At 43.2% G+C, this 26,984-nt stretch overlaps 1 protein-coding gene across 1 annotated transcript; it reads right to left on the bottom strand.

Annotated features, from left to right (window-relative positions):
* Positions 1 to 11,689: 11,689 nt before the first annotated feature.
* Positions 11,690 to 19,345, bottom strand: SHISA2 (shisa family member 2). Its single transcript, XM_019736611.3, has 2 exons — positions 17,987 to 19,345; positions 11,690 to 14,722 (listed from the first exon to the last, which is right to left on the bottom strand). The coding sequence occupies exons 1-2, from the start codon at positions 18,318 to 18,320 to the stop codon at positions 14,169 to 14,171; spliced, it is 888 nt and encodes a 295-aa protein (XP_019592170.1). The 5' UTR covers positions 18,321 to 19,345; the 3' UTR covers positions 11,690 to 14,168.
* Between the last annotated feature and the right edge of the window lie 7,639 nt (positions 19,346 to 26,984).

The raw sequence follows: 26,984 nt of genomic DNA, 5'->3' as shown, positions 1-26,984 counted from the left end.
AAATCACCTACCAAAGCTGGAAGTACCAAACACACAGAGTCCAGTTCCCAAACATGAAGCTTTCATTTATTTAAAGTAGGCCACACCCATAAATAAAATGACTTCAAACTCTTGAGGGCTGGCCTCAAAGCTCCATCTTCAGCTGTCCGTGCCTTTGTAAGGACCTGTCCTTGACTTTAGATTCGAGAATGATGAATGCTTAAACAGAGGGTGCACATTGTTCTTAGAGCAACAACCTTAGCCTGAGCCTTGAGTTGAAAGAAAGGGCCTGTCCCAGCCGTTTCCATATCATTGTTATTAGAGTTGTTTACAAAGTCTAATGCTACCTGTACTCTCTCCCCTACTCTGAAGAATTACATGTGTTTTCATTTGAAATATTCTAAATTAATTGCCAAAAAACTCTTCCTGATTTTCGAAATGGTAGTCATGCATACAAGTTCCATTTGACTTAAAGTTCTTCTGCTGACCTAACACACCTTGCCCATGACTGGGGGATGGGTGGTTGTCACCAATGCTTTCCAAATGGCCCTGCATGGAGCCTATGGATAGCTGCGGAGAGCTGAAATAGAATAGCCCTTTAGCTGCAAACAAAGCTGTTCAAATCACTTTTTTCTCTTCCCATTGTCCTTAAGAGAAGGTGCCTGCAAATTATTTACAAAGATGGCCCAAGAAAAAGCCCTTGAATTTGTTTCAATATTATATTTAAAATTGGATGGGAGTGGGGGCGTGGGGGCAGGGTGATCCTTATTCCTCTGTAACAGAAACCACCTCCAAGCAAACTTATTTAACACTAGAGCTGAAAAACGTCTTAATGGAACCCTGCTTTCCAATTTAGTTGGTGAAAACTCCAATGGCTTGATGCTGACAAAAGACGCTCTGGAGTAGGAAGATGAAGGAGCCCCTCGAAACCACCTGCCCCAGAGCAAGAGGGAGACGCTTTCAGATGTGTAGGGTGCTTTTGAAATTGCATGTGGATCAGCACACACACACACACACACACACACACGCACACACACATAATGGCTCCGTGGGAGAGAATAATACAGACACAAACGTACATGAATACAAAAGAAAAACATTCTCCTTAACCTTGAGAATTTGTCAGAGCAGTGCCGATGACGCCATGGAAGGTGTGTAAGGGCTTAACCCATTTCTTAGTGTTGGAGACAGGAGGAAACCCACTTCTGGCAATTGTGCGTGCTAAAGGGAAAATGCTCCGGGGTCCTTTCAGTGCCAGGTGTTTGTCTGAGAACCTGGGGTCTTTCTGCGGAAGCTGCCGAGGCCCCTGCTCTCAGGAAAGGCCTCAACCGGCTGACAGAGGAGGGGAGTACCAGCCTTGCAGATCTAGAGTGTCCCTGTGCCCACGCCAAGCAAGACCTGCTAATGATCTTGAACTCTGCCCATCCCAGGGAGCTTCAGCTGGGAGGATTGCTCCAAGGACACCCTTCCTCGCTGCTCTTTGGAACACAAGCTGGAGATACAGTGGTGAACCAGAAAGCCCAGCCCCTTGGAGACGATAATCCAGTGGGAGAGACAGACAATAAACAAAAGGATACAGAATCTAATACCATGTCATGCAGCACATATGGTGTCATAGTCAGCTTGGGCTGCTGTAACAAAAATGCCACAGACTGACTGGCTTATGAACAACAAATATTTACTTCTCCTGGCTCTATAGGTTGGAAGTCCAAGATACAGATTCATTGTCTGGTGAGGGCCTGCTTCCTGGTTCATAGACAGCTGTCCTCTCGTTGTGTCTCATGTAGCACAAGGGTCTAGGGAATCTCTCTGGGGTCTCTTTTATAAGGACATTAGTCCCATTCATGAGGGCTACACCTTTGTGACCCAGTCGCCTCCCAAAAGGCCTACTTCCAACACCACCACATTGGGGGTTAGGATTTCAACATATGAAATTGGGGGACGGAGGACACAAACGTTCTGTCATAGCAGATGGTAACTGCCTTTAGATGCAGGGTTAGACCACCGGGGCCCCCAGTGGGTGGTTAAGGCTTACTTACAAATGCCATTGTCCTTCTCTTGTCAAACAGCCTCTTCAAACGTCTCTGTGACTTGCCTTGTCCCTGTTGGCCATACAAATAAATGATCAGGCGAGGAAGACAATGATGTCCTCTTTTGTTTCTCTCCATGTCATGGCCGTCTCTCTGCTGACCAAGAAGAACCTCTCCCTGAGCCAGATCCGGGGTCTCTTAATTCCCCAGTCTTACCTCCCCACCCAATCTCTCAGCTCACTCTCCCTTCTTTCCCCTGACATCTTAAATCCTTCCTGTCCTTGGAAGCGTGGTGCTAATCAGCCTTCAGGAAGCTTCTCAGATAATGGGGCTCCCGTCTCTACACCCTGCAGCTCCTGGGCTCTCCACTCATGTTCTTGTTTATAGTATGCACGTTACACGCGTAAGCCTATCTCTCCAAGGTTATAAACTCCTTACAAGACCCATGTGGTAACATGTGCAGCTTGTGTCATGAGATGAACATGAACTTAGAATCAAAGCACTTGGCTTCAGTGCCTTGGCCAGTGATTAGCCTCATGACTTTGCAGAAGTCATTTAATTCCTCTGCACCTCAATTTCTTCATCTCCAGGATTGGGAACATACCTTCCCTACCTCCTCATTGGCTGTGGTGTACAGGCTGATGTGCTATGTCCACCCTGACACAACTCTACTGCTTGTTGAAATATTGAATTTCTTCCACATCATTTGATATTAGGCTGGTGCAAACGTAATTGCGGGTTTTGCAATTATTTTTAACCTTTCAAACCACAATTATTTTTGCACCAACCTAATAAATAGCCATTTCCCCTGGGGCAGGTGGGTACCTACACCATCACCTCCTCTGGACATTTCCACAATCCAGCGACTAAGAATTTATACCTGCCAAGCAGGGCTCCTGACAGTACAACCGCTGTTATGGCCATGATGTCTGGTCGGCACGTACTGCCGTTCAGATCAATAAATATTTTTAAGATCACATCTGGTTGTGAGAATCACCGCTCACTCATTCCGGAATCATGTACCAGGCACACTGCTTTGTGCTTATAACACAGAAAAATAAAGCATCCAGAGAACGCAGCCCAGTACGGGCGACAGATATGTAAATAAACAGAATCGTGTCTGTTATTACATAACAAATCACCTCAAAACTTAGTGGCTTAAAACAACAACAGACTTCCTCAAAAATTAAACATAGACTTACAATATGATCCAGCAATTTCACTTCCGGGTAGAAAGAATTTAAGCTGGTACTCAAAGGGATATTTACACACCAATGTTTATAGCAGCATTATTCACAATAGCCATGAAGAGGTGGAAGCAACCTAAGTGTCCATCAAGGAATGAGTGGATAAACAAATGTGGTCTACAGATACAACGGAATACTATTCGGCCTTAAAAAGGAAGTAAATTCTGACACGTGCTAGAACATGGATGAAACTTGAAGACATTATGCTAAGTGAAATAAGTTAGACACAAAAGGACAGATATTGTGTGATTCTATTCATATGATGTACCTAGAATAGGCAAATTCATAGAGACAAAAAAATAAAAGGGTGGTTGCCAGGGGCTGGGTGACGGGGGATACAGGGAGTTAGTGTTTAGTGGGAGTGGGTACAGAGTTTGAGTTTGGAAAGATGAAAAATTCTAGAGATGGATGGTGGTGATGGTTTACAACAATGTGAATGTACTTAATGCCACTTAACTGTACACTTAAAAATAGTTAAAATGGTAAATTTGTGTTACGCCTATTTTACCAAAATAAAAAAAAGAATGATGATCATTTCTTTTGTTCATAAATGTACGCTTTTCGGCTCCATGACAGGGGAACCGCACCTGGAGACCTAATTTGCAGGGACTGCCTGGGCACCTCTGTGTCTTCATGTTGTCTCAAGGCCTCTCCACGTGGTCTTTCCACCATGGCGCCCCCAGGCTCTTCAGACTTCTTATGTGGCAGCTCAAAGTTCCCAGAGTGGGTGTTCCAAGAGACAGGAAGTGGAAGTGCCGGGCTGTAAGGCCTGGGCCTGGAAACAGGCCCAGTATCACTTCCCAAAATTCTATTGGTGCAGAAGCCACAGAGCCCACCCAGATCCAAGGAGAGGGGACTGACACCCCACGGCCCCACAGAAGGAGTTTCAAGGAATGTGTGGCCATTTTTATTCTACCGCATGTGATAAGCGAAGTGTGTACAAGGCACTGAGGCAGTGTGGAGACAAGACAACTCTGGGGATTCAGGGAGACTTTCAGGGAAGAGACGCTCTCATCCAGGATGCGGTAATTGATGTGAAAACATCTTATAAAGTTAAACCATAAAATGTTTCACCACTTCATTATCAACAGTTGTGACCCTAAATACTGCATTAAGGAAAGGTTTTGCAGCTGCTCCCCAACTAATAAAATACAATCAAACATAGACATGTCTGTCACCCTATTAAATTTATTAAGGGACTCTGGGCTACTAACCTGGGAATGCATGTAACAGACCTGTTATAGAAAGGCGATGTGCATGCATTTCAGCACCCAAGCAACTTGCAGATGACGTCCAGATGGGGTGCTTCACTCTGTGTTCCACCCTACAGCATACCAAGGCCACCACTGTGCATTGGACGCCACCATGAAATGGGCTCCAAGGTGAACTGTAGTCATCAGGTTCTAACATAGCCAGTTCATTTTCTACTAATCGTAGAGAATGTAGACTAAAATGCCATTTGTCAAGCACAGGTTTTATCTTATAACCACATTGTGAGAAAGAAGTCACTGAATCAAACCAGGTTCTGATACTTCTCAGTTAATGATTGTTGAATGAATATTGATCCTTAGATATTCAACAAGGAGTTTTTTCTGTTCTACTACATTTTAATTAGATATAAAATTTCTTAAAACTAATATACAAATACAGTACTGCTTTTTTTTAAAAGAAGAAAATGAAAACTCATTAATAACAAAAATTGCAAAAATGAATTCCACTCCAGATTACTCTCAGCCTTCCAATTTATTATTAGGAGAAATTATTTTAAGATGGCTCTGGTGATTTCAAACTTTTGCCATCCTTAGTTCTGTTGGAACAAATATTTAGAGTCAACCTGTGACTAAAATATAGACAGAAGCAATAAATATCATCTTCTCAAAGGTCACCATAAGAAGGGTCCAAGAATAAAGCAAATAGGACTAAATTTCCTATTCTAGCTCTGGTATTGTTAACTGAAGGCTATTTGACAATTTTTGTAATCAAAGAAAAATCTGTGCGCGAGTCCACATAATGCCTAGTTATATTGGATGCTGCATCTAAGTAAATATGGTGTTGCATTGGCCTATTAAACTCATTTTGAAATACTTAAAATCTTTATGTCCAAATATTTTATTCTTCCTCTGCAAATATTAACCACACACATGGTGTATGCAGCCATTTTATTAGGTGCTGACAGGTCATTTAGCAATAAGGAGTCTTAGTTTCTATCCTCAAAAAACTCGCCACCTAAGGGACATGTACCCAGTTAAATACAGTACCAGGCAGTGTGACATAAGGGTACAAGCAAGTGTTATGGGAACAGATAAATCATACCAAGTATTTGCGAAAGGAGCCGAGAACAACACTGTCCCCTCCCCAGTCTCTACTGCTTCCGGTTCCTACAACCCAATTTCTAAGGATTATTGAGTAAAATGAAAATAGGAACAACAAAAGAATCCCAGTAGAATGTGGCTAGGTGAGGTGTTAAAGATGGTTTAAAACGTAACCAAAAATACCCCCCACTTCCAGAACACCGGAGCCCTTGGAAAGTAACCTACAGCAGCAATACCCTGGAGAAAACCATGGTGGCAGGCACTGTCATCTTGTATCACTTTTCCGCCCAACTGCCCTGTGACTAGATGTCACAGCGAGCCCCATTTTAACCCACTGAAACTCAGGTCTCCTGAATTGCCACCCACTTGTCAGGGACAGAAGAGGGGCTTAAATCCGACTGTCACCTCTAAGTCTGTGCTTTACCTCAAGGAATGTCTTTTAGGTAAAAAGATACCTGCCAAGTCCCCACCAATGTGACTGCCAGAACTCTTACATTCAACTCTGGTGGAGCATGTACAGTGGTACCGCGGTTTTCAAATGTCTCCATTGACGAATACTTCGGTTTACGACCACCGTAAACCGGGAAGTAAATGCTTCGGTTTTTGAACATGCCTCGGAAGTCGAACATGTCACATGGCTTCCACTGAGTGCAAGATCCTAAGGCCCAGCTGTCGGCTGTTTTCAGATGTTTCAGAACTTGAACCGTCTTCCGGAATGGATTACATTCAAAAACCGAGGTACCACTGTAGTTTAAGTTTTTGCATTAAAATGGGACATATGAACTGCTGTAATTTTAATCACTGACTTTATGCACTGGTGTAATAGGTAGATTAATATGCTTGCAACATACACTTCAGAAAGATGAGGAAAGTCATCAAAGCCATTCGAATCACAAGGCATAGTCTCAGCCAAAGGATGCCAGTTATTGACATACAAAGTCACAGCTTGCACCCTGACGGCAGTTGGTACCAGTTGCCAGCTTTTAAAAAATGTTTGGCATTCCCAAAATCAGCCTCATTGTGTCCTGCTGGGACACCAGTCAGCAGGTGCCCTCTCTCTGAGCAGGACAAGGCCTTTCCTTAAAGTTTCTAGATTCTAATAATAACCCCCACTGGTGGTAATTGCTTCGGGCAGTTACTATCTCTGTTGCCTCAGTGTACCCTTTCACTGGTTCAGTTCTCTAAATCTTGTTTAACCCATTCATTATGAAAATTCTCTGTTAAAAATAATGTGTGACAATAGCCATATTCACTGAGAAAAATATACATATACCCTATGACACAGCTGTTCTACTCCTGGAATTCCACGCAAGAGATCTGAGCGCTTATGTTCACCAAAACATATGTTTGAAAATGTTCCTAGCTGTATTATTCCTAACAGCCCCAAACTGAAATGGCCCAAACATCCATCAACAGTAGAGTGGATAAATAATTAAGATATGTTCATATGATGGAATGCTACGCATACTGCTCCATTCAGCATTAGTCAAAACATTGATTGAAAGAAGCCAGACACAAAAGAGTACATAGTGTGTGAGTCCATTTACGTGCGTTCAAAACCAGGCAAAGTTCATCTCTGGTGACAGGGATCCAAAGAGTACTTATCTTTGAAGGAAGCTATCAACAAGATTTTTTTCTTTCTCTTCATCTGGGTGATAGTTTATCGAGCTGTCCATTTAAGATTTGTGTGCTCTACTGTGTGTAGGTTGTAAGTCAGCAAATTAAAACAAAATGACCCCATCTATGTTCCCAACTGAACCCTGATTGGTTCAGAGATGAGATGCGTGGCAGACGAGAAAGGCTCAATAGGAATAGCCAAACCTAGTAGAGGAAGAAAGGAAGAAAACTCCTGTGACTTTACAAAGCAGCAGTATAGAGAAACAAGACAGGCCACTTAGGGCATTACAAAGAGTGGTATTGATTCGAGGGTCAGAGAAAGTCAATTCTGTACAAGTCTCTTCGGCAACCTAAAACACAAGAAATTTAAACCAACCCAAGTAAAACTAATTAGGTTTTGAAGCAAAAATAAGGAAACTCTTCTAAGCTAGTTCTGTTATAAGGAGCTATATACAGAGGGTGCCAAAAAAATGTATACATATTTTAAGTAAGGAAAAAACTGTATGAAAATTACACTGATGGTAACCACTTTGAGCACCTCTTGTAATTGCAGAAGTCAAATGTGATTTGTATTCATCTTTTGTTATCAGTATATGTTGAGTATTACAATTTTAATACAGTTTTCCTTTCTTAAAATGTATATACATTTTTTTGGCACTCTCTGTATATTTGATATATTTTGTCAATATAAATTATGTATTTCTCTATATTGGGCCGGTTAAGAATATCTTTAAAAAATTTAATTACATTTGTATTATAAACACCTATTGGAGGCCACTTGTGCTGTTCTCTCTCATGTCCTTGGTCCCCCACCAACCTCAGGAGGTAGGTGCTGTTAATCCCCTTTGACAGAGAACACACTGAGGTTCAGAGACATGAAAGCTCTGGGAAAAGCCACACCGTAAGTGGCAGAAATGGGTTTTAACCTGGGTCCATCCAACTCCAGAGGAAGTTCAATAGAACAAATTATAACTGAGACAAGGAAAGCTGAGCACTGCAAACAAACTCCAGTTTTAAAAATCAGTCATGAATCGGGAACAGAGTCTTGGATGAGATAGCCTCATATAATAACTGATTTCTGTTTCAAATTTTCCTGTGATCATTCTGTACACATGAGTATACACACATGTGGTCATTTTATATACATGTTGCAGATGGCAATCAGTGTTCTACAGCTGTTATGTCTACTGAATAAATAATGTCTTGTGTAACCTATGATTTTTCTAAGTGGAAAGACCTACGCTTCAAGATGGTTAAAATTAAGATGCAAGTTTTATGTTTAAAATCAGTCTTTAGGCCACCATCATAAATGTTTTACCCCTTTTATCATCTCTCACTTACAAGCTGTTTTAAAAGCATTAATTTTAAATTTCTTGTTCTTGATTTGAGTCCTTCAATTTGGGGTATAAATGTTGAAGGCATTCTGAAGACTTAAGTGTGAAAAGCAAAATGACCCGTGGAGCCAACTCCCTATAAAACTTTGTCATTTTATCTTCAAGTGATTCTACCATGGTGCTGTGGGGGCTATAGTTAATATTCAAAAATACCTAACATCTTGTATGAGAGTAACTGTTTTTCTAGGGTTTTATTTTTCCATTTTCCACTGACAAGTGAGTCTATGCAGAAGAACAAAGAGTCACAAAAAGCAAATGCAAAACAATGCACTAAAAGATATTTACCTACTTTATTGCTGTAATTCTCAGGGAAAGATTTAATAATTTCTAACTTGTTGTCATCTTCCACTTACTCAACCCCTTAAAGACACTTGGATGACAATAACATTCATGTTTTAAATTGAGAAGAAATTTTCAACAGGCAAATAAATTTTCTATGTTAAGTATTTTGGAATGAATGGGCTGAGCGAAAATAGCTAATCTCTGGAGAGAGAGAGACAGAGAGAGACAGAGAGAGACAGACAGAGAGAGAGAGAGAGAGAGAGAGAGAGAGAGAGAGACAGAGAGAAACGAGATGGAAATGTCCTCCAGGCTCTACCATCTAAGTAACAAGGAAAAGAAAAAGAGGAATAAGGTTGAATGATGAGGCATGGTGTTCTCATTTATATGCGTGATTTATTCCTCCCTGTAATATTTAGGCTACTCCTTTTAAAAATGAAAAGGGCTCTAGAGGTGGAACACAGAGGGTGTGCCCTCCTCAGTGGCCAGGTCCAGACCCACTTCCGGGCTCCCAGGGACTGCCATGGATTTTTAAAACCACTGCCACCACCCACTCTGTGTTGAGCTTCCTCAGACACTTTGATTTTTCTCCTGCTCAAGAGGCCAGGAATTAAGCAGAATGGGGAAGTAAGCACATTTTTTTTTAAGTCCTAGAAAGTTCACTTAGCCATTAGTGCTGATGCAGTATTTATTGAGCAGGAACTCAGCACGTCCAGTGGGGCTGGTAGCTGCCGGAGCTGCGGGATTTCCATCCCAATGACTGACAGGGTCAGTCTGATTTCTCCGTCTGCCCGTCCTAACCCTTCCCCCCAAATTCCGATGTGCTCCCCTATGTACATCCTGTGAATAGAGGTCTACACTGGACAGGATTGTAAAATACATGTTACACAATTTAATGCTGCCATTCTGACTGACCAGCGGAAGACCAGACTAAGTTAATGAGATGTCTCCCTTCTAAAGTCTATGAAAAAGAAACAAACTTATTCCTTTCAAGCATTTAGGAAGCTTGAGCAACAAAAAACAAGGATTTGTTCATTAAATTAAACCAACCACTTTAATGAATCACTGAGGATATGTGTGGTAAGGAGATGGAAACTATGAGAAAAAGACCACTGTGTATTTGCAGGAAACAGAGACAAAGCCTTTGAGAGAAAAAGGAACTAAGTGTGAATGCTATCACCAGGTAGGGACCACACTGAGAGGAGAATGTAATATTCCAAACTCTTTCCAATCCCAACTTTCAGTACCATTTAAACTTTTCTCCTTGTTGATGGGAATGTAAATTGGTACAGCCACTATGGAAAACAGTATGGAGGTGCCTCAAAAATTAAGAATAGAACTACCTTATGACCCAGCAATCCCTCTTCTGGGTATCTACCTGAAACATTTGAAAACATTTATTCATAAAGATATACCATGTTTCCCAGAAAATAAGACCTAGCCAGACCATCAGCTCTAATGCATCTTTCGGAGCAAAAATTAATATAAGACCGGGTCTTATATTAGACTGGGAAACACAGTATGTACCCCTAATGTTCACTGCAGCTTTATTCACAGTGGCCGAGACATGGAAACAACCTAAGTATCCTTCCATAGATGATTAGATAAAGAAGATGTGGTACATATATACAATGGAATACTACCCAGCCATAAGATGAAATGTTGCCATTTGCAACAACATGGATGGATCTTGAGATTATCATGCTAAGTGAAATAAATCAGATGGAAAAAGTCAAGAACCATATGCTTTCACTCATATGTGGGAAATAAAACTGAAAGCAGCAAACAAGACAACAAAAACTCATAGACACAAACAACATTATGGTGGTTATCAGAGGGAAAACTGGGAGGTGGGATGGTAGAAGAGGGTAAAGGGGATCAAATATAAGGTGACGGAAAGAGACTTGACTTCAGGTGGTGAACACACAATGCAATATAAAAAAGATATAGATTCATACATTTGAAACCTATGTAATTTTATTAACCAATGTCATCCTAATAAATTTAATAAAATTTTATTAAAAATTAAAAGAAAACTTTTTTCTCTTTTCGTGTCCAATACATTTGCAAACATCTGCCCTAATTTTCCTCACTAACTTCATTCTAACCTTCATCGTTTCTTCAAAAAATGCTTCTGAAAGAAGCTTAAATCCTAATTTGTAATTTTAAAAAAGGAGAAAATATTGGTCACCAAATTCATGCAATAAAACTGTGATTTCTTGAAAAAATAAGCTCAAAGTAAATTTAATAGATGAAATATTTCATTAGTCAAGCATCTAGGAATGTAATCAGAAGTGGAAGGAGAGTATTGCAAAGTAAATATGCTAAACCCAAATGCAGTTGTCTTAATGGTCTTCTCACCACTTTGGATGTTGGTATTATTGTTAAATTTTAACTTTTCCGGACACAGCAGAAATGATAGGAGATGAGTAGTTTCCGGCCTCTTAAGTGGACATAAAGAGCTGGTTAATTTCTTCTTGCTTGCAAAGGGTCTGACTTTCTTTCCTACACACAGGAACAGAGAAGTCCCCTGGAACCATCATGAACCAACACTGAAGGTTTAGACACAGAAGAAATGGTGCAGCAGGGGACTATTTTTACATCTGTAACTGCTCCTTCCCCCCACCCCCAAGATTTTAAAATATTTCTACTGGGTATGTATTACACCTTATAGGTTCCGATTTCATGACAGTTAAGGAAGGTATACCTAAACCAGGTAATGGAACTTTTTTACTTTGGCAGCTAAGTTTCTCCAGTTACCAAAATTGAAAAGGTCTAAGGGTACGTCTAATGATGTCGTATTTTTGGAAAGACCAAGTAGGACTAAGTGAAAAACTCATGTCATTTATTAAAGTGCACTTTTGCTTTAATTATATTTAATTACCACATAGAAAAAGAAGGAAAAGTTAGACAGTCTTATAAAAAGAAGCAAGCACCCTCCGACATAAGCACCTCCATCCCTGTACGTTGAAAAAGGCTGTCCAGATGTCACAGAGCCACCTGCGTCACTTAAGGATTGACTAGATTAGGGATTGAAGAATCACAGCCCAATGGCTAATCGGGGGCCCACAGCTTGTTTCTGACAGCCCTCCAGTTTAGAAGGGTTTTTACATTTTTAAATGGAAAATACTCAAAAGTAGACTGTTTTGTGTCATGTGGAAATTGTACGCAATTCAAATTTCAGTGGCATCAATACTCTCCAGCTCTTTACTGAAAAAAAGTTTGCCAATCCCTAGGCTGGTGATCTCTGAATTCCCTTTCACCCCCAAGCTTCTAGGAATTTCACTTCCTTACATAAGCCAGAATCCTCCATCAAAGGTGATGTAACCTGATAATCTAATGATCCCCAAAGCACTGTCTCTTTTGTGCTGTCAACATTTGCCACGGGATACATAAAATACTACTCACGGACGCATGGAACATACCTATAAACTTCTCAGATATTAATTACTTTTAAAGGTAGGGGCTCTTGGTTCTAGAGAGCAATATTTATAATTTTGAGCAATTTTATTCTATTAACAGGTGTAAGATACCATCTAAAATTACCGGGTAGAATGAAAATGAAAAAACCCAACTCCCCTAGGAATTCATACCATAAAATATTTATTAATAAGTAAAATGATTTCCCCCTGCCTTTGGTTATTAAAAAAAAAAATTGAGTATCTTTGTTGATGCTAATTGCCAACAATGGTTTTACATTTATTCAGTCATGAGATAGATAATAGATAGATAGACAGATAGATAGATAGATGATACATAGAGTAGATTGAAGATTGATAGATGATAGATAGATAGATGAACAGTAGACTAAAGATAGATGATAGATAGATGATAGACTATAGATATTGATATAAATGTGTAAAAGACCAACCTTACAATGTTTTAATTACAAATCTTGGTTTTTGCTTACAATTGGAAATTTACTTACACATACTTAAACTTGTTTCTTATAAGTAAACAATACACAAATAAATTCACTTGAATTTCATCATCCAGAACACTGGTAATGAATACAGTGTTTGATGAGGACTGAAAGAGAAAGGAGAACAAGAACTAACTTTGTGGGGAAAGAAAGGCAATATCTCTTAGAAAAGTTTTTCTCTTGACTTAATAGTCCCTATTGCCTGAAAAATAAGCCATTTCGATAACGAGAGTATAAAAAGCGTTATGATTTGCAAAGTAAATTATATTTGTGGCTTAAATTTCATCCCAAGTCTCGGATTATGGCTGAGGAGCTACACTCAATCTTTGTAAAGCATTTCTTTGATATTTATAGGGAAAACAAGAAAATGTTTTATCAGATCTAGGCAAAAATGCTGATCTTTAATTATAAGAATGGTAATTATCTGTACTTGATACTATGAAGACATGGGGATCTGGAAACCAAAAAGAAATGCCAAGCCATACCACGCGGTAAAATTAAGCATAACTCGGAGAAGAAGCAGGTGATAGTTTATGATTTCAATATAAAAAACACCTAATTACTTCTTCTCAGATGTCACTGTAAAGTTGAAAAATTAGAAGATACAATCAAGATGGGGATGAATGGCTTTATTACTACACCACCCACTATTTCAAGATGAAAATAACCCCAGAGTTCTGAAATGTCATTAGTTAAGTAACTATACAATTTCTTTCAGTCTCTTTTTAATGTAGAAAATCACTTTGTAATAAGATCTCTACACAAGGTAAAAAAGCACAAAATAGACCCAAAAAAGCACAAAAATAGACAAAATATATATATCTTTTTACACTGAAACTAAGATGTGCCTGTGAAACACTGAGATCAATGACTAATCTCAGAGTTCAAATTGGATTTCCTTTTATAATAATTGTGTTCTTTACATCTTCCCCTAAAACTTGGATACTTATTAAAAAAAACTTACCCAGGTAAAAGGGAGGAAACATGTATTCTGACTTGGTACAGTAAAAAGCAAAACAGAAATAATAATAATAATGACATAATTAAAACCCTTAATCTGTCTGTTTACAAAATTCTCTTGACAGCCATACCTCAAGGGCACTTAAGGGCTCAAGCATTTGTCATACAACCATGGGTAACAACACAGGCATCTCTAGGTGATGCTCTTTTTCATCATAAATCAATCATGCACTAGGAGGAAACATATCCAGAGAAGCTAATTCAGAGAGAGATGTTTTCACACAGTCTGGGGGCAAATGAAGCCATCCAAAAGAAGCGTGCCATCAACACCACCAGTGTGCTCGGGCTTCTGCTTTGAGAATCCTTGCCGAGTCCAGAGTTGGCCTGTTTCCCCTGGTCTCGCACAGAAACTGGGCCGGCACTGTGAGTTACACGGTCACGGCTGGGTACATCTTCTGTTCACTGTTAGTGTGAGGGAAGGGGGCCTGGATCTGCCGGTAGCCCGTCTGCAGGCCGTCCATGAAAGGGGGTACAGGAGTCATGGGCACCGAGTCGTGCTGCACCGTGTACCCCACATATGGGGGATGCAGGTACTGCCCTTGATGGGGCACAATTTGGGTGGCCTGCTGACAGTTCAGCACGGAGAAATTGGTGGGCATGTTGACATACACGTTGTTCATGGTCCCCTCGGGCAAGCAACAGTTGGTTTGTGACCTTGTTGGGGGTGCCCGGGCCCCCGAGTTGGCGCTGGAGCTGGAGCTGGCAGCTGTGCTGGACTGGCGGGAGGACGACCCTCGGGAAGTGCTGGCGCTGGGGATCATGGGGATGGTCTCCATCAAGCGGTTCCCTCCTGGTGCTCGGCTCTGCTGGGGCTCCTGCTTAGGCCGGAGACACCTGCAGCAACAGGCCGCCACGAGTGAGCCCAAGATGATGAAGGCGACAAACACGGACCCAACGATGAGGAATGGCACGTAGATGGGGACTGGAGGGCAAAAACATAACATTGTGATTTACTGTGAGAACGCAGTAAAAATAGGTGTTTGGCACTGGAGATGCATACCTGAGCGGCACTGATGCTCAGAATTGAAGGACCCAGGCTGGGCCGGTTTGTGCGCTCATTAGCAGCCCATAATATGCACCATCCTTTATCATGTGCTCAGGAAAGGTGATAGAGCCCTCTAGGCATGGCAGATCAGCCACCCATCCCCAAAGCAAAACTGTTCATTTCTACAGCTAGACTCACCAGCTGCAACACTGATTGACTCAAATATTCCATTTAGCAAAAATATGGGTATCATGTTTTAAGACTGTTCTAAAATTCCTACGATAACTGAACTGCCCAAACTTAAGTCTGCCCTAACAGACAGTCGTAGGATCTGTATAGAAATGAGTTTAAATTATTTAAAAGGCTTTTTTTTCTTCAGAAAGTTACTTATATACTTGGCAAACTCCTTTTACCATTTTTTAGCAAGTTCTTTTTCACAGGCAGGTAAATCAAACACTTAGGTCAGACTCTAGCCATGACCATTTCCAAAAAGAGTCTGTAAGGCACAGAGTTCAAAGAAGGGTAAAAACAACTGCACACATGCTTGCCTCGCTGATGTTGGTCTTCAGGTTGTAGGGCTAGCCTGGGGCACGGGGTGGTGCCAAGGGGAAGTGCCTTGTGTGCAGGGAAGTTATTTCAGGCAACGGGTCGACAGGGACCCAGGTACCAAGGAGAATAAATGCTGGGAGCAAGAAGACATTTGTTCCAGGAAAGACAGCTGCCCACAGTGGGCCAGGACAGCACCCGGGCTGGGCTGAGGTGGAACAGTTCCAACACTGGAACTCTCGGGAAAGCACAACATAAAGCAATGAGCACCATAGGTATTTCACGAGTGAGGTGAATTCTGAAAAATCAAGCCGTAAAGGATACTAGTAACTTTACTAAAATTGGTAACAAGCTCCTTTTTCATATTATTTTACTTTAAGAAATCTTGTGGGAGCCATGGGGGTAGGGTAGCAGCACAGGGCTTTCAGAAGCTAGACAGAGAATCTGCAGGGAGGGGCCTGAAGATTGCCTCAGAGCCACTTCTCTGAAATTCCACCAGAGGTTACCAAAATCCTGCGAGGTGTGATGTGTTCCTGCCCGTGTCCTCAACAATTTGATTGGAAAACACATGAGGACAGGGATGAGGCTTTGCTGGTTACGGCAAAGCACAGCCCCAGTACAGCGGTACAGCGCGGCATTTCTGAGGGCACCATGTGAAATACCTACCCTTTGATGGGCCGCTGGAACAGCGGCCTTTCGAATTATGCTCATTTTGACGGCCCTGGTATTCCCGGAGTCAGGGTTTTTAGAATATAGCAGTACTTGAAGTCATGGAGAAATAGTGCCTTATAAGTAAAACGAATTTTATAAGTATTTAACCACAGCTGACATTTGAAGATTTCCTTACCCTTCCATGCTGAACAGACTAAATACTATATTAAGACACAGTACCCCTTGAGCAGGCAGAAACACTTGCTACAGTTTGCAGCACAGCTGGTTTTCTGACAGTAGGACTGTTCTAATTACACTGTCACTTCAGGCTAACTACAGCACATTGGAGAGGTGGATGCGGGCTTTTCCATCTGCATACTATAAATATTTCATTCTCTAAATTAAGATACCAGCCCTAAATATGTCACCAAGGAGTAAACAAATGATAGTTTTAAAAAAAAATTATAGCAAAAACTATGTGAAAGCCGTCGAAGTCCACGTAATGAATTTTGGGGAGAAATAACTGTTCTCTTTCCAGGATTTTTAATTAGGAGTATAAATAACTACACAGGCAAAGAATGCAGTGTTCCTCTGAGCCCTTCACGCTGCTTAATTAGGATGTTGTCCTCCTTGGTTGCAGAAGGAGTGAGAGGAACAGAATTTTTAGGAAAAAATATTTAAAACTGGGCGAACAAGGCACCCACACACATCACACGGTATCAGAAGTGTGCTGCCTACTGATCTGTCCAAAGCCAAACTAACTTTTTAGAGGCCATTAGCCAGCCCAACTTAGCAGACACACGGAGGAGGAGGTAGCAGTTTCGTCTTGGACTCATTTCACAATGCTTTATTCCACAGCCACACACCCTGCAATGCTGAGCTTGAGTTTTAAGATGGCACCTTTTCTGGAATCCCCCTCAGTTCTCTCTTCAGATTCAATGCCGCGGAACAATAGCAGTAGCTTACTAATAAACGCTCGACTGCAAAGGGACCAGAACTGAAAAGAGCTGCCTCTTACCCGGCCAGGGAAACAGCTCTGTAAACACAGACGCCACACAGTGCCAAGCTCAGGTAGCTCAAAGCCTGGACTCGGCGTTCTGGTAAAACGTCCTGTCCTTAATACAACCAGCTGCAAAAAAGTGAGGAGCCGCTCCCTCTGTGGCATGCTTGCCATTTGGCCTCTATCCCTACACCGACCTAAATCCTCCCTCCCAAACACACACATATTGATGTGGACCCTGGACGGGGGCCGTCTGGGAGGTCTGTGAAGAGTGGAGGAAATGGAACCTATCAAATTCTTGCACGGATTTAATTTTCCAACTCTAGCTTTGGCACTATGAAAAAACATAATTAAAAAGAAATCAAAGCGGCAAAGAGCAAATTGGGCACAGTTCTGAGGTCACACCTACCAAGTCTGACGTGGTGAGAACTGCAGAAACCAGAGAGGCCAGCAGCTGGCAGAGGAGGGGTACAGGGGCGTGTTCGGGAGGATGTGAGTCCCCCGCGGTCTGGTAAAGTGAGCCACCCACGGGAAGCCTTGAGGAGCTGCCTTCCTTCCGAGGAACCTACACGGCAGTATTCCTGCCAGCCCTCCTGGGCGGGGAATGCCCTCGCGGTTTCCTCGGGTGCCCCAAGACATGATCCCTTACAAGAAGTTAGACTTCTGGAGACAGGAGGCATGGGAGGTGCCACCGAGGCCCTTGGGAGAAGGCATGTGGCGCTGTCTGCGACCCACTCTGCCTTAGGTGTGTGGTTTGCTTGGGAAAAATCCAAGCCAAGCCACTCTTTAACCCACAGATGGGGAAACTGAGGCACAGGGCGCTGAACTGGTGCCCCAATTCGCACACATTAATGGCAGGGCCAGAATGCAGGGACGACCTCCTGGTCCAAGACCCTTTTCTGAAATCGCAGTCCTCCTAACTCCTTTCCCCTCTCCCGGCGCCCAGGTACCGTCCAGGCGAAGCCAACCTTCCTCCCCTCTCGCACTCTGCCCGGCCGCCCTACCTGCCGAGCCGTCTGGGCCGTCTTTGTCCGCCCGGCCAGGCTCACCGGCGCCCTGCTGGCGGTCGTTGTCGCAGCCGCCCTGGTCCAGGCGCGCCTCGGCGCTGGAGCAGCAGTAGCGCAACGCGCAGCTGCCGCAGCAGATGGTGGCGTCGCCGCCGTCGAAGCGCTCGGGGCACTGGAAGCCGATGCGCCAGACGCCCTGCGCATCCAGCCAGCCGTGGCAGTACTCGCCGCTGGCCCGCGCCCCCGCCGCCAGCAGCGCGGCCAGCAGCAGCCGCAGGAGTGAAGCGGCGGTCCGGGAGGAGGCGGCGGACCGGCGGCGTCCGCCCCACATGGCACCACCCTGGGCGCGGGAGGCGCGTCTCCAGAAGACGCAGAGCGGTCTCTGGGAAGTCGTGGCCCCTGGGACCCAGGTCCCAGGGTGCTGAGGCCGGGACCTCTTCACTGAGTACCCCTCCGCGGCGCTTCCCGCGAGGGCCACTGCCGTCTGCCGCGACGTCCAGGAGCCGACGACGCCGGGCTGCTGGGCCAGGGGGCTCCTAAGCCATCCCCTCTCTCAGCCGGGTAGCCTGGTCCAGAAGGGGTTGGCCTTGAGAGTGGAACTCTCCTGATGCAGTCAGAGGGCTCCTGGGGCTGCCGTCCCGCAGCCCATGGAGGCTTCACCCGCGACAGGAACCGCCCTGTGCATCCCCGAGGGGACGATTCCTCGAGTCGGATGACCTCTGGGCACGCCGCTGCGGACCCGAAGCCAGGGCGCTGCAGCAGGGTTTGAGACTCGGGGTCCCGCCCACGACTTGGGGCGCCTCTCCCTTCTTTTACTCCCCTCTAGGGCGATAAGGGGCCGAGAAGGCGAACAGCGCGCGCAGGGCTCCGGGCAGCAAGTGCAGTGGCCGGCCGCGCTCAGCCTGCTTAGCTTCGAACTCGGTCCGCATGGCTCCGGCCGCGCCGCCCAGGAAGGCCTCCCAGGTGCAGCCCCAACGCTCCCCGCCGCGGGACTGGTGGTCAATCTTCCCAGTGCACGCAGCGGTCCAGGACGCGGGCGAAGGGCCGGCGCGCCCCCGCCGCAGTCCCGGGAGCCTGCCGGGCTGGAGGAGGCTGCTGCGCGCGGGTCCAGGCGGGTGGCTCGCGCCGGGCCCCCTCCTCCGCCTCTCCGGCTGCAGCTCGCTCCCACGGGCGCCCGGCAGCCTCCGACAGGCGCTCCCTCTCTCCCAGGCCCTTGCGCCCTCGGGAGGTGCGCACCGATCGGAGCCTCCCACGGAAGTTTCAATCCTCCGGGCTACGGAAGAAGCTGAGCGCGGCAGCCGCCCGCACACTCGCCGCGCCCGGCACCCAGTCAGCTCCGACTCGGCTCGCCGCGGCGCCGCGCGGCGCTTATGAGGGGCAGGCGGTGGCTCCGGTGCGCATGCGTGCTGCGCGGACTTCCCTCCTCCCCTGGACGCCCCACCACACCAGAGCCCTTCACCTTCGGACTTGGGTGGAGGAACATGGCAGGGCTGTGGGTTCCCGACTAGAATACGCGCGAGAGAAAACAGAATTTAAACAATCTAGGCCTTGCTCACGCAATAACAACAACAATGATAATAAAAGCAAACTAAACTTGCTTAGATCTTTAGCATTCAAAATTCTGTTTGATTCTCAAAAGCTCCCCAAGATGTTGTTATAATTGCTTTACATGTTGAGACAATAAAGTTGCCATTCAGATTAACTGTCTGTCTCAGCTTCCAGCAGCCGATGTCCTGGTCATGGCCCATCGCAGGCCCAGCCAAGGAAGAACTCAGACGTTGGTGGCAGGGTTCACCCACCTGGGGCTGAGTCTAGTGGGCTCTAGGCTTCTACAAGGTGGAAGGAAGAGTTCGTTTGAGAAAGACATCACAAATTTGGCCACCGTCGGCATGATTTGTGTCGCTTTTTAAAATTCCTGTATCGAAGCGTGGCGATATATTGGGTTCAAGCAGGAAGGTGCCTGGGTTCCACGTTTGCCCTCAGTGATACCACGTGTAGACAGCTGCAGTTGGAAGAAAACAAGGTTCAGACAGACGAGAAATTTGGCTTTGATGCAGGAGAAATTAATAGCTTCTCTCTTGCGGAAGCTGAAGCAACAGGTGCTGATGCTATTAAAGCAGCAGTGATTATTTTTAAAGGAACTAGTGACCCTTTCGACGCGGTCTGGAAGTCAGCCGACCTGAAATCTAGGCTCAGCCCTACCAGTAAAGAATCATTGCATTTTGCTCCCCTCAGCTTCTTCATTTTTAAAGTGGAACATAAGACATGATGAAGGAACTATGGCTCCTTCCCAGTCTGTGACTATAGAACACAAAATAATTTTATTCACAGCAACGACACTGCTGTTCAAGCAACATTTGGGCCCTTGTGTAGGCCTGGTAAATGAGCAAACTCACACATTGTTGATATCCTTCCCTGCAACCCAACAAAATCAAATCAAAGGTACATTCCCTCCACCCCAACAAACAACTTATTCTTTTCACTAAACCTCTCTCCAAATATTGCAGGTTATTTCATTGCTTTTTTTTTTTTTTTTTCTGCTTTTTTTGGGGGGGGGTTATTTTTTAGCTTCGTGAAATTATGTATTTTAAATGCACCAGCCACTAACTTTCTTACCCTAATAAGTTAAAGTTTTAATATCAAACTATTCATTCAACAAATACATGCTAAGGGCTTATGGTATACTCTTCTCTGTACTGGGTACAGGGATTCACCAAAAAGCTAGATATCATGGCCATTTCCTGTAAACAGAGCCTAAAGTCTTGGAGTAAAACAGACATTGGACAGAAAGACAAAGAATTGAATAAGCAAAGATAATACAAATATGATAATAGTTATGACTGGTGATACACAGGGTCCATTTAAGCACAAAACCTGAGAATGGGGAGGGGAGGGAAGTCAGAAAAATCATCAGAGGAATGGCACTTAAAATTAGACCAGAAGAAGCTGCGGGAAGACTCAATTTTTCAGTCTGTCATTTTTCTTAGAAGATACTCTTAGCTGATGATCATTGAGGGCTTACTCTGTGCCAACCACTGCACTGAGTCTAGTCTCATTTAATCCTCACAGCAACCCTATGAAGAAGACATAATTGCTATCCTCAATCACTTGCCCAATCCATATAGATAGAAAGTGTCAATGTGCCTGGACTGCACAGTTCTAGCCGACTTTCAAGCCAGGCCACCACGCTGCTAGTTACCACCAGAGTCTCCACTACAGTAAACCCAGGATTAACTGTGAACTCCATACCAATCAATCAACAGATGGTTAGATATTATTTTCCTATGCCATCATAAATTGATTGGGATAGTATTCAGAGGGCTAATACTTCACCTTTTCTTTTCCCTTTGGAAAAAGAATTAATGCAAGAGAACTGTACATTTCTTCAGTCAGTACCTATACCGTAACTTTCTTCCACTATTCATTTATGTTCTCCAAAACACCCACAGTTTATCAGAGTTTATTCATAAAGAAAGAACGTTTTCATATTGGAATTGATTTCATGACCTGCTAGTGCCACAGTTTACACACAGTAAATTCTGCCCAAATCATTCACACTTTAGTCCACAACTGGTAAGCTTGGAAGAGCAGAGCAGCAAATTCATCATTTGGGGTTTTTTGTTGGTTTTTTAATTGAGAATACTGGGGAACAGTATGTGTCTCCAGGGCCCATCGGCTCCAAGTCGTTGTCCTTCAATCTAGTTGTGGAGGGCGCAGCTCAGCTCCAAGTCCAGTCGCCGTTTTCAACCTTTAGTTGCAGGGGGCGCAGCCCACCATCCCATGCGGGAATCGAACTGGCAACCTTGTTGTTGAGAGCTTGCATTCTAACCAACTGAGCCATCTGGCCACCCCCCCCCCACACCCCCCCACCCCCGTTAGTTCTTGTTTTTGTTTTTGTTTTAATTGTAGTGTTCTTTTATTCTTTAGAAGTTAAGGAGAGGCCTGTTGCATGGTTACTCTATGTGGTGGTCGATTGTCTTCAATGCTCAGAGATCCTTTATTTCACTCTGTTCCTCCCTCTGACTGTTTTTACTTTTTCTTTGTGTATCTAGTGTATTGTATTGACATTTTATAAAATAGGTTGTCAAATACTTATTGAGCTTCTCTATGGGAGGTGCTAGGGGACGCATTAAGATAGTCTGGTTCCTTCCATAAGAAATACCCTCACTGTCCTTAACAGACAGCCTAAACTACTTCACTAGTCTCTTCTGAGAAACTGTAACTAGTAATCACAACATCTAGGTACTAGTAATCATTTATTATAATCAAAAGTAAATGTCAGGCAGACTGCCAAAATATATTTAAACACGTATGAAAGAATTCTATACAAAAATTCCATTAAAAAAGTTAAATTCTAGGGACATTAACTGCAGAAGTATATTTTCAGGTTATTTCACCTTTCAGTCTGTGCCTATATGTATAAATAAAACACAATTGACTTAAAAACAAACTTCTGACATATCTTCAATAGCACAAATAGAAAGTCATAGAACTAAAGAAGTGATTACTTATAACTTTGCTAACTGGAGTTGATACAAATCATATGGAGGTAATCATATTTCATTCGGCTGGCAGTTTTAAAAGCTGCAAGTACAGTGTTTTTCTGCAAGTTTAAGCAAGAGCAGAAGGTTCTTAGCATCTGTACACCAGTCAGCAGTCTGGTTAGCAAGAATGGCTTTCATTCGGTTCATTCATTTTTTTCCCTCCTCTTTTATAAATAGGAATAGTATTGAAAATTCACATTGGGTTTACCCCAAGTTCTTTTAAGTTAAAGTGTTTGTGTTAACAAATGAGACCTCAAACCCAACAAATATGTTAATTTACATTTCTTTCAGTTTTGTCTTGTGGTTATTTAACCTCATTTGAAAATAAAAATGATCATACAATTTTGAAAAAACACCTTTCTTGTTGCTTTTAAATGTTTCTTTTTTCTTTTTTCCTTGTAATTAACATACCGACTTTCAGAAAAGTAATTTCCATGTTTTAAATTCTTTTCTTCTCATCTACCATTAACTTTAAACATTTGACATACTTCTCTCCCTCCCCGATCTCCACCCCTAACCCAGAAGTTTACTGAAACATTTTTATGTTGAGTTTGATGTTTACTATTGTTTTGTTATATTTTCTTTCTGGAGATAATAGAGTTAAAAATCCATCCAGGACTTCTTCCAATAATGCCAGAATATCTAAAACAGAGGCATAAACAAAATCAACAATGACATCAAAAAGCCTACAGCAAATATTTGCAAATTATATATTTGATAAGAGTCTAGTATTCAGAGCATATATCCATCTCTACAACCAAAAGACAAAACAACCCAATTGAAAAACAGGCAAAGGACTTGAACAGACATTTCTCCAAAGATACACAACAACCAAAAAACACATGAAAAAATACTCAACATCATTAGTTATTAGGGAAATGCAAATCAAAATCATAATGAGATACCACTTTACACGTACTAGGATGGCAATAATAATAATAATAGTAATCAGAAAATAACAAGTGTTGGAGAAGATGTAGAGACACTGGAACCCTTGCAAGTTGCTGGTGGGAATATAAAATGTTGCAACCATTGTGCAAAACAGTTTGACAGTTCCCCCCAAAATTAGACACAATATTACCCATATGAATGCAATTCCGATCCTAGGTATGTATGCCCAAAAGAGTTGAAAACATGTCTATACAAAAATCTGTACATAAATTTTCACAGCAGCACTATTCTTAAAAGTCAAAAAGTGGAAACAACTCAGTATCCGTCAACTGATGAACAGATAAACAAATGGTGGTATAGCCACATAATTGGAATATTATTTGGCCATGAAAAGGAATGAAGTTTTGATACATGCCACAATATGGAAGAACTTTGAAAACATTGTGCTAAGCGAAAGAAGCCGGACACAAAAGGACACATATTATATGATTCCATTTATATGAAGTGTCCAGAACAGGCGAATCCATAGAGACAGAAATTAGATTAGTAAATTGCCTGGGCCTAGGGGCAGGGAAGAAGGAAAAGTGACTGCTGATGGGTGTGGGTGTTTCCTCTGGGGATGAAAATGTTCTGGAACTAGATAATGATGGTAGTTGCACAACATTATAAATGTACTAAATGCCATTTATTTTACTTTATATGTATTTTACCACAATCTAAAAGAATCCAGGAGGGCCGGCCTGGTGGCTCAGGCGGTTAGAGCTCCGTGCTCCTAACTCCGAAGGCTGCTGGTTGGATTCCCACATGGGCCAGTGGGCTCTCAACCACAAGGTTGCCAGTTCAATTCCTCGAGTCCCGCAAGGGATGGTGGGCAGCGCCCCCTGCAACTAAAATTGAACACGGCACCTTGAGCTGAGCTGCTGCTGAGCTCCCGGATGGCTCAGTTGGTTGGAGCCTGTCCTCTCAACCACAAGGTTGCCGGTTCGACTCCCGCAACGGATGGTGGGCTGCGCCCCCTGCAACTAGCAACAGCAACTGGACCTGGAGCTGAGCTGTGCCCTCCACAACTTAAGACAGAAAGAACAACTTGAAGCTGAACAGAACCCTCCACACAACTAAGATTGAAAGGACAACAATTTGACCATTGTTCCCCAATAAAGTCCTGTTCCCCTTCCCCAATAAAATCTTAAAAAAAAAAAAAAGGAAAAGTATTTAAAAAATAAACTTTTTTATAAAAGCTGCAGCTATGAAACTAGTTATCTGCCCATGAGGTCACATGAAGGTTATGGAGCAGATTCACCAATTTCAAGGCTCTATTCTCTTAACAATAAGTGGGACTGACAGATAATCAGTTAACTTAATTGTGTGCCCCCCAAAAATTCATAGGTTGAAGCCCCAATCCCAATGTGACTGTACTTGGATATAGGGCCTGTAGGGAGATAATTAAGGTTAAATGAGGTCATAAGGGTGGGGCCCTAAACTAATAGGAGTGGTGTCTTTCTAAGAAGAGGCAGAGACACCAGTGGGCATGTGCACGGAGGAAAGACCACGTGAGTACACAGTGAGAAGGTGACACTCAAGCCAAGGAGAAAGGCCTCAGGAGAAACAAAAGCTGCTAGCTCCTCACTTTTAAACTTCCAGCCTCCAGAACTGTGATAAATACATTTCTATTGTTTAAGCCACCATGTCTGTGATATTTTGTTATGGCAGCCCCAGCTGACTGATCTACCCCCATTCTCCCGACTCATTCTAATCCACTCACATCAGGACATAAGACAACTGTGAGGTCTTCCTCAGATTCGAGGCAGCTTGGGTCATATTTCTACCTATGGACTACAGAGGGATAACTTGGAGTGACAGGAGTATGTGCTAGAAATAGTTGGAGAAAATTAGATATCCATCTAGAGTAAAATACAATAAGCGAGTTCTGATTCAAGATGGTTGGAGAAGGGAGTGCAGCTAACTGGCGGCTCAGAGTTGAATATTATACATATCCAGATTCAATTTTCCCCCAGGACATTTTATTCGTGTTTATATTGATAGAACTGGGATTATGACTCCTTATGTCTTCCTTCTACAGGATGACTGCTTGAAGGCAGAAATCAAATTTTGCTCATCTTAAGAGTCCCCACTCAAAGTCGCAGTTGGACTTCGAGTAGGCTCAGTTTATCTAGTCAATAAATATTTATTGAGCATCTACTACATGCCAGGCACAAAAATACTCAAGACTGAATTGAAGTGTTAATTTCAAGGACTTTGAAATCAATAAAACTTGCCTAAATATGAAAGCCATTCTGAGTGTAGCGGCTTGGATATAAAATGTCTGGCAAGACTAGGATATAAAACCTGATGCTGGGAAGAAATCCTTGGACAGTGGGTTTCCAGGGAAGAGAATTCCTAATCAGAGTCTCCCATGGCTCTGCCCCCACAGACCAATATTTGAGGCTTCAGGTGAGGTTTGCAATGAAAGAAGATGTGAGAAATGAACCAGCTGTTTCCTGGATGTCACCAGGTGAAATCGAAATGTAAGCCATCCACAGAGTTGGGGCCAGCAGCTTTCATCGGTCGTAGGAAAAGCTCTTTGTGACGCCACTGGTGCTCTTGACTTTGCCTCCCGACCTGATGTTGGTCAGGCAATGGCATCGCCAGCACGTTGTGTAGGCACTCACCTTGTCACCAAGACTTCTATTCTCAGCATAGGAGGTGGCACTGCTCCGAGCTAGAGCTGCACAAGGAAACTGCGCCAGCGTCGCGGTCGCCAGGGGATGAGCTTCAGAAGCACGTGTGAACAGACACTCTGTGGGTACTCCCCCACCTGAGAGGAACTTCCGGTGGGGTGGGCTGGTCCCTGCAGAACAAGTTAAGGCAGAGAAACCTCTAATATTACATAGAACGAAATGATGTTGTTTTACAGCCAGACTAAGAAACTAGGTTCCTTGAATATAATGTCATGTTTTTTATTCAATAATTCAGAAGGCACTTTTGGATCACAGGTTCCTGGGGATTTCTCACTACGAAGATCTTTTTTTTCTATGACTGGTCAAGGGGGGGAGCATTCCGTTTATCCTGGATGTTTAGATATGATAAATAGAAATTTCCTTCATCAAAGCTACCTCATCAGTCTCCTCGTAAAAACATAAAAAAATAAAAGAACCATCGTGTTGCTGGTTATTTTAGCAGAAGCAGAAAGGCGGGATTCACAGCACAGACTCACAGTCGTCATAATTATCCCAGTCCAAACAAGAACTTTTCTAAACCAAGCCCTCCCCCATTTTATGGTTTCAACCCCCACCCCCACTTTTTTTTCCTGGGGGGGGGTATCTTTTGGATTAGTAAGAGATTTTCTTTGGCTTTTGCAAGAAATCCATCTCTCAGGAAACAATTCAATTAAGCTTTGTATTTGTTTAAAGGTCCTTGGATAGCACCTCATATCACCATTTCCTCAAACTATCTCCATTGCAAGAAAAAAGGGCGAATGTTCTGCATTGTGTAGTATTCAAATGAGCAGGACAGTGTTTAACAAGTTCCATATTCTAAAAATGTTAGAGTCCCAACAATAC

The sequence above is a fragment of the Rhinolophus sinicus genome, chromosome 16, assembly GCF_057876585.1.
Source record: "Rhinolophus sinicus isolate RSI-liver-muscle chromosome 16, RSI-T2T, whole genome shotgun sequence".
NCBI classification, from domain to species: Eukaryota; Metazoa; Chordata; class Mammalia; order Chiroptera; family Rhinolophidae; genus Rhinolophus; species Rhinolophus sinicus.
Note: the sequence above shows the minus strand (reverse complement) of the source record. Positions and strands in the feature narration are given on the sequence as shown.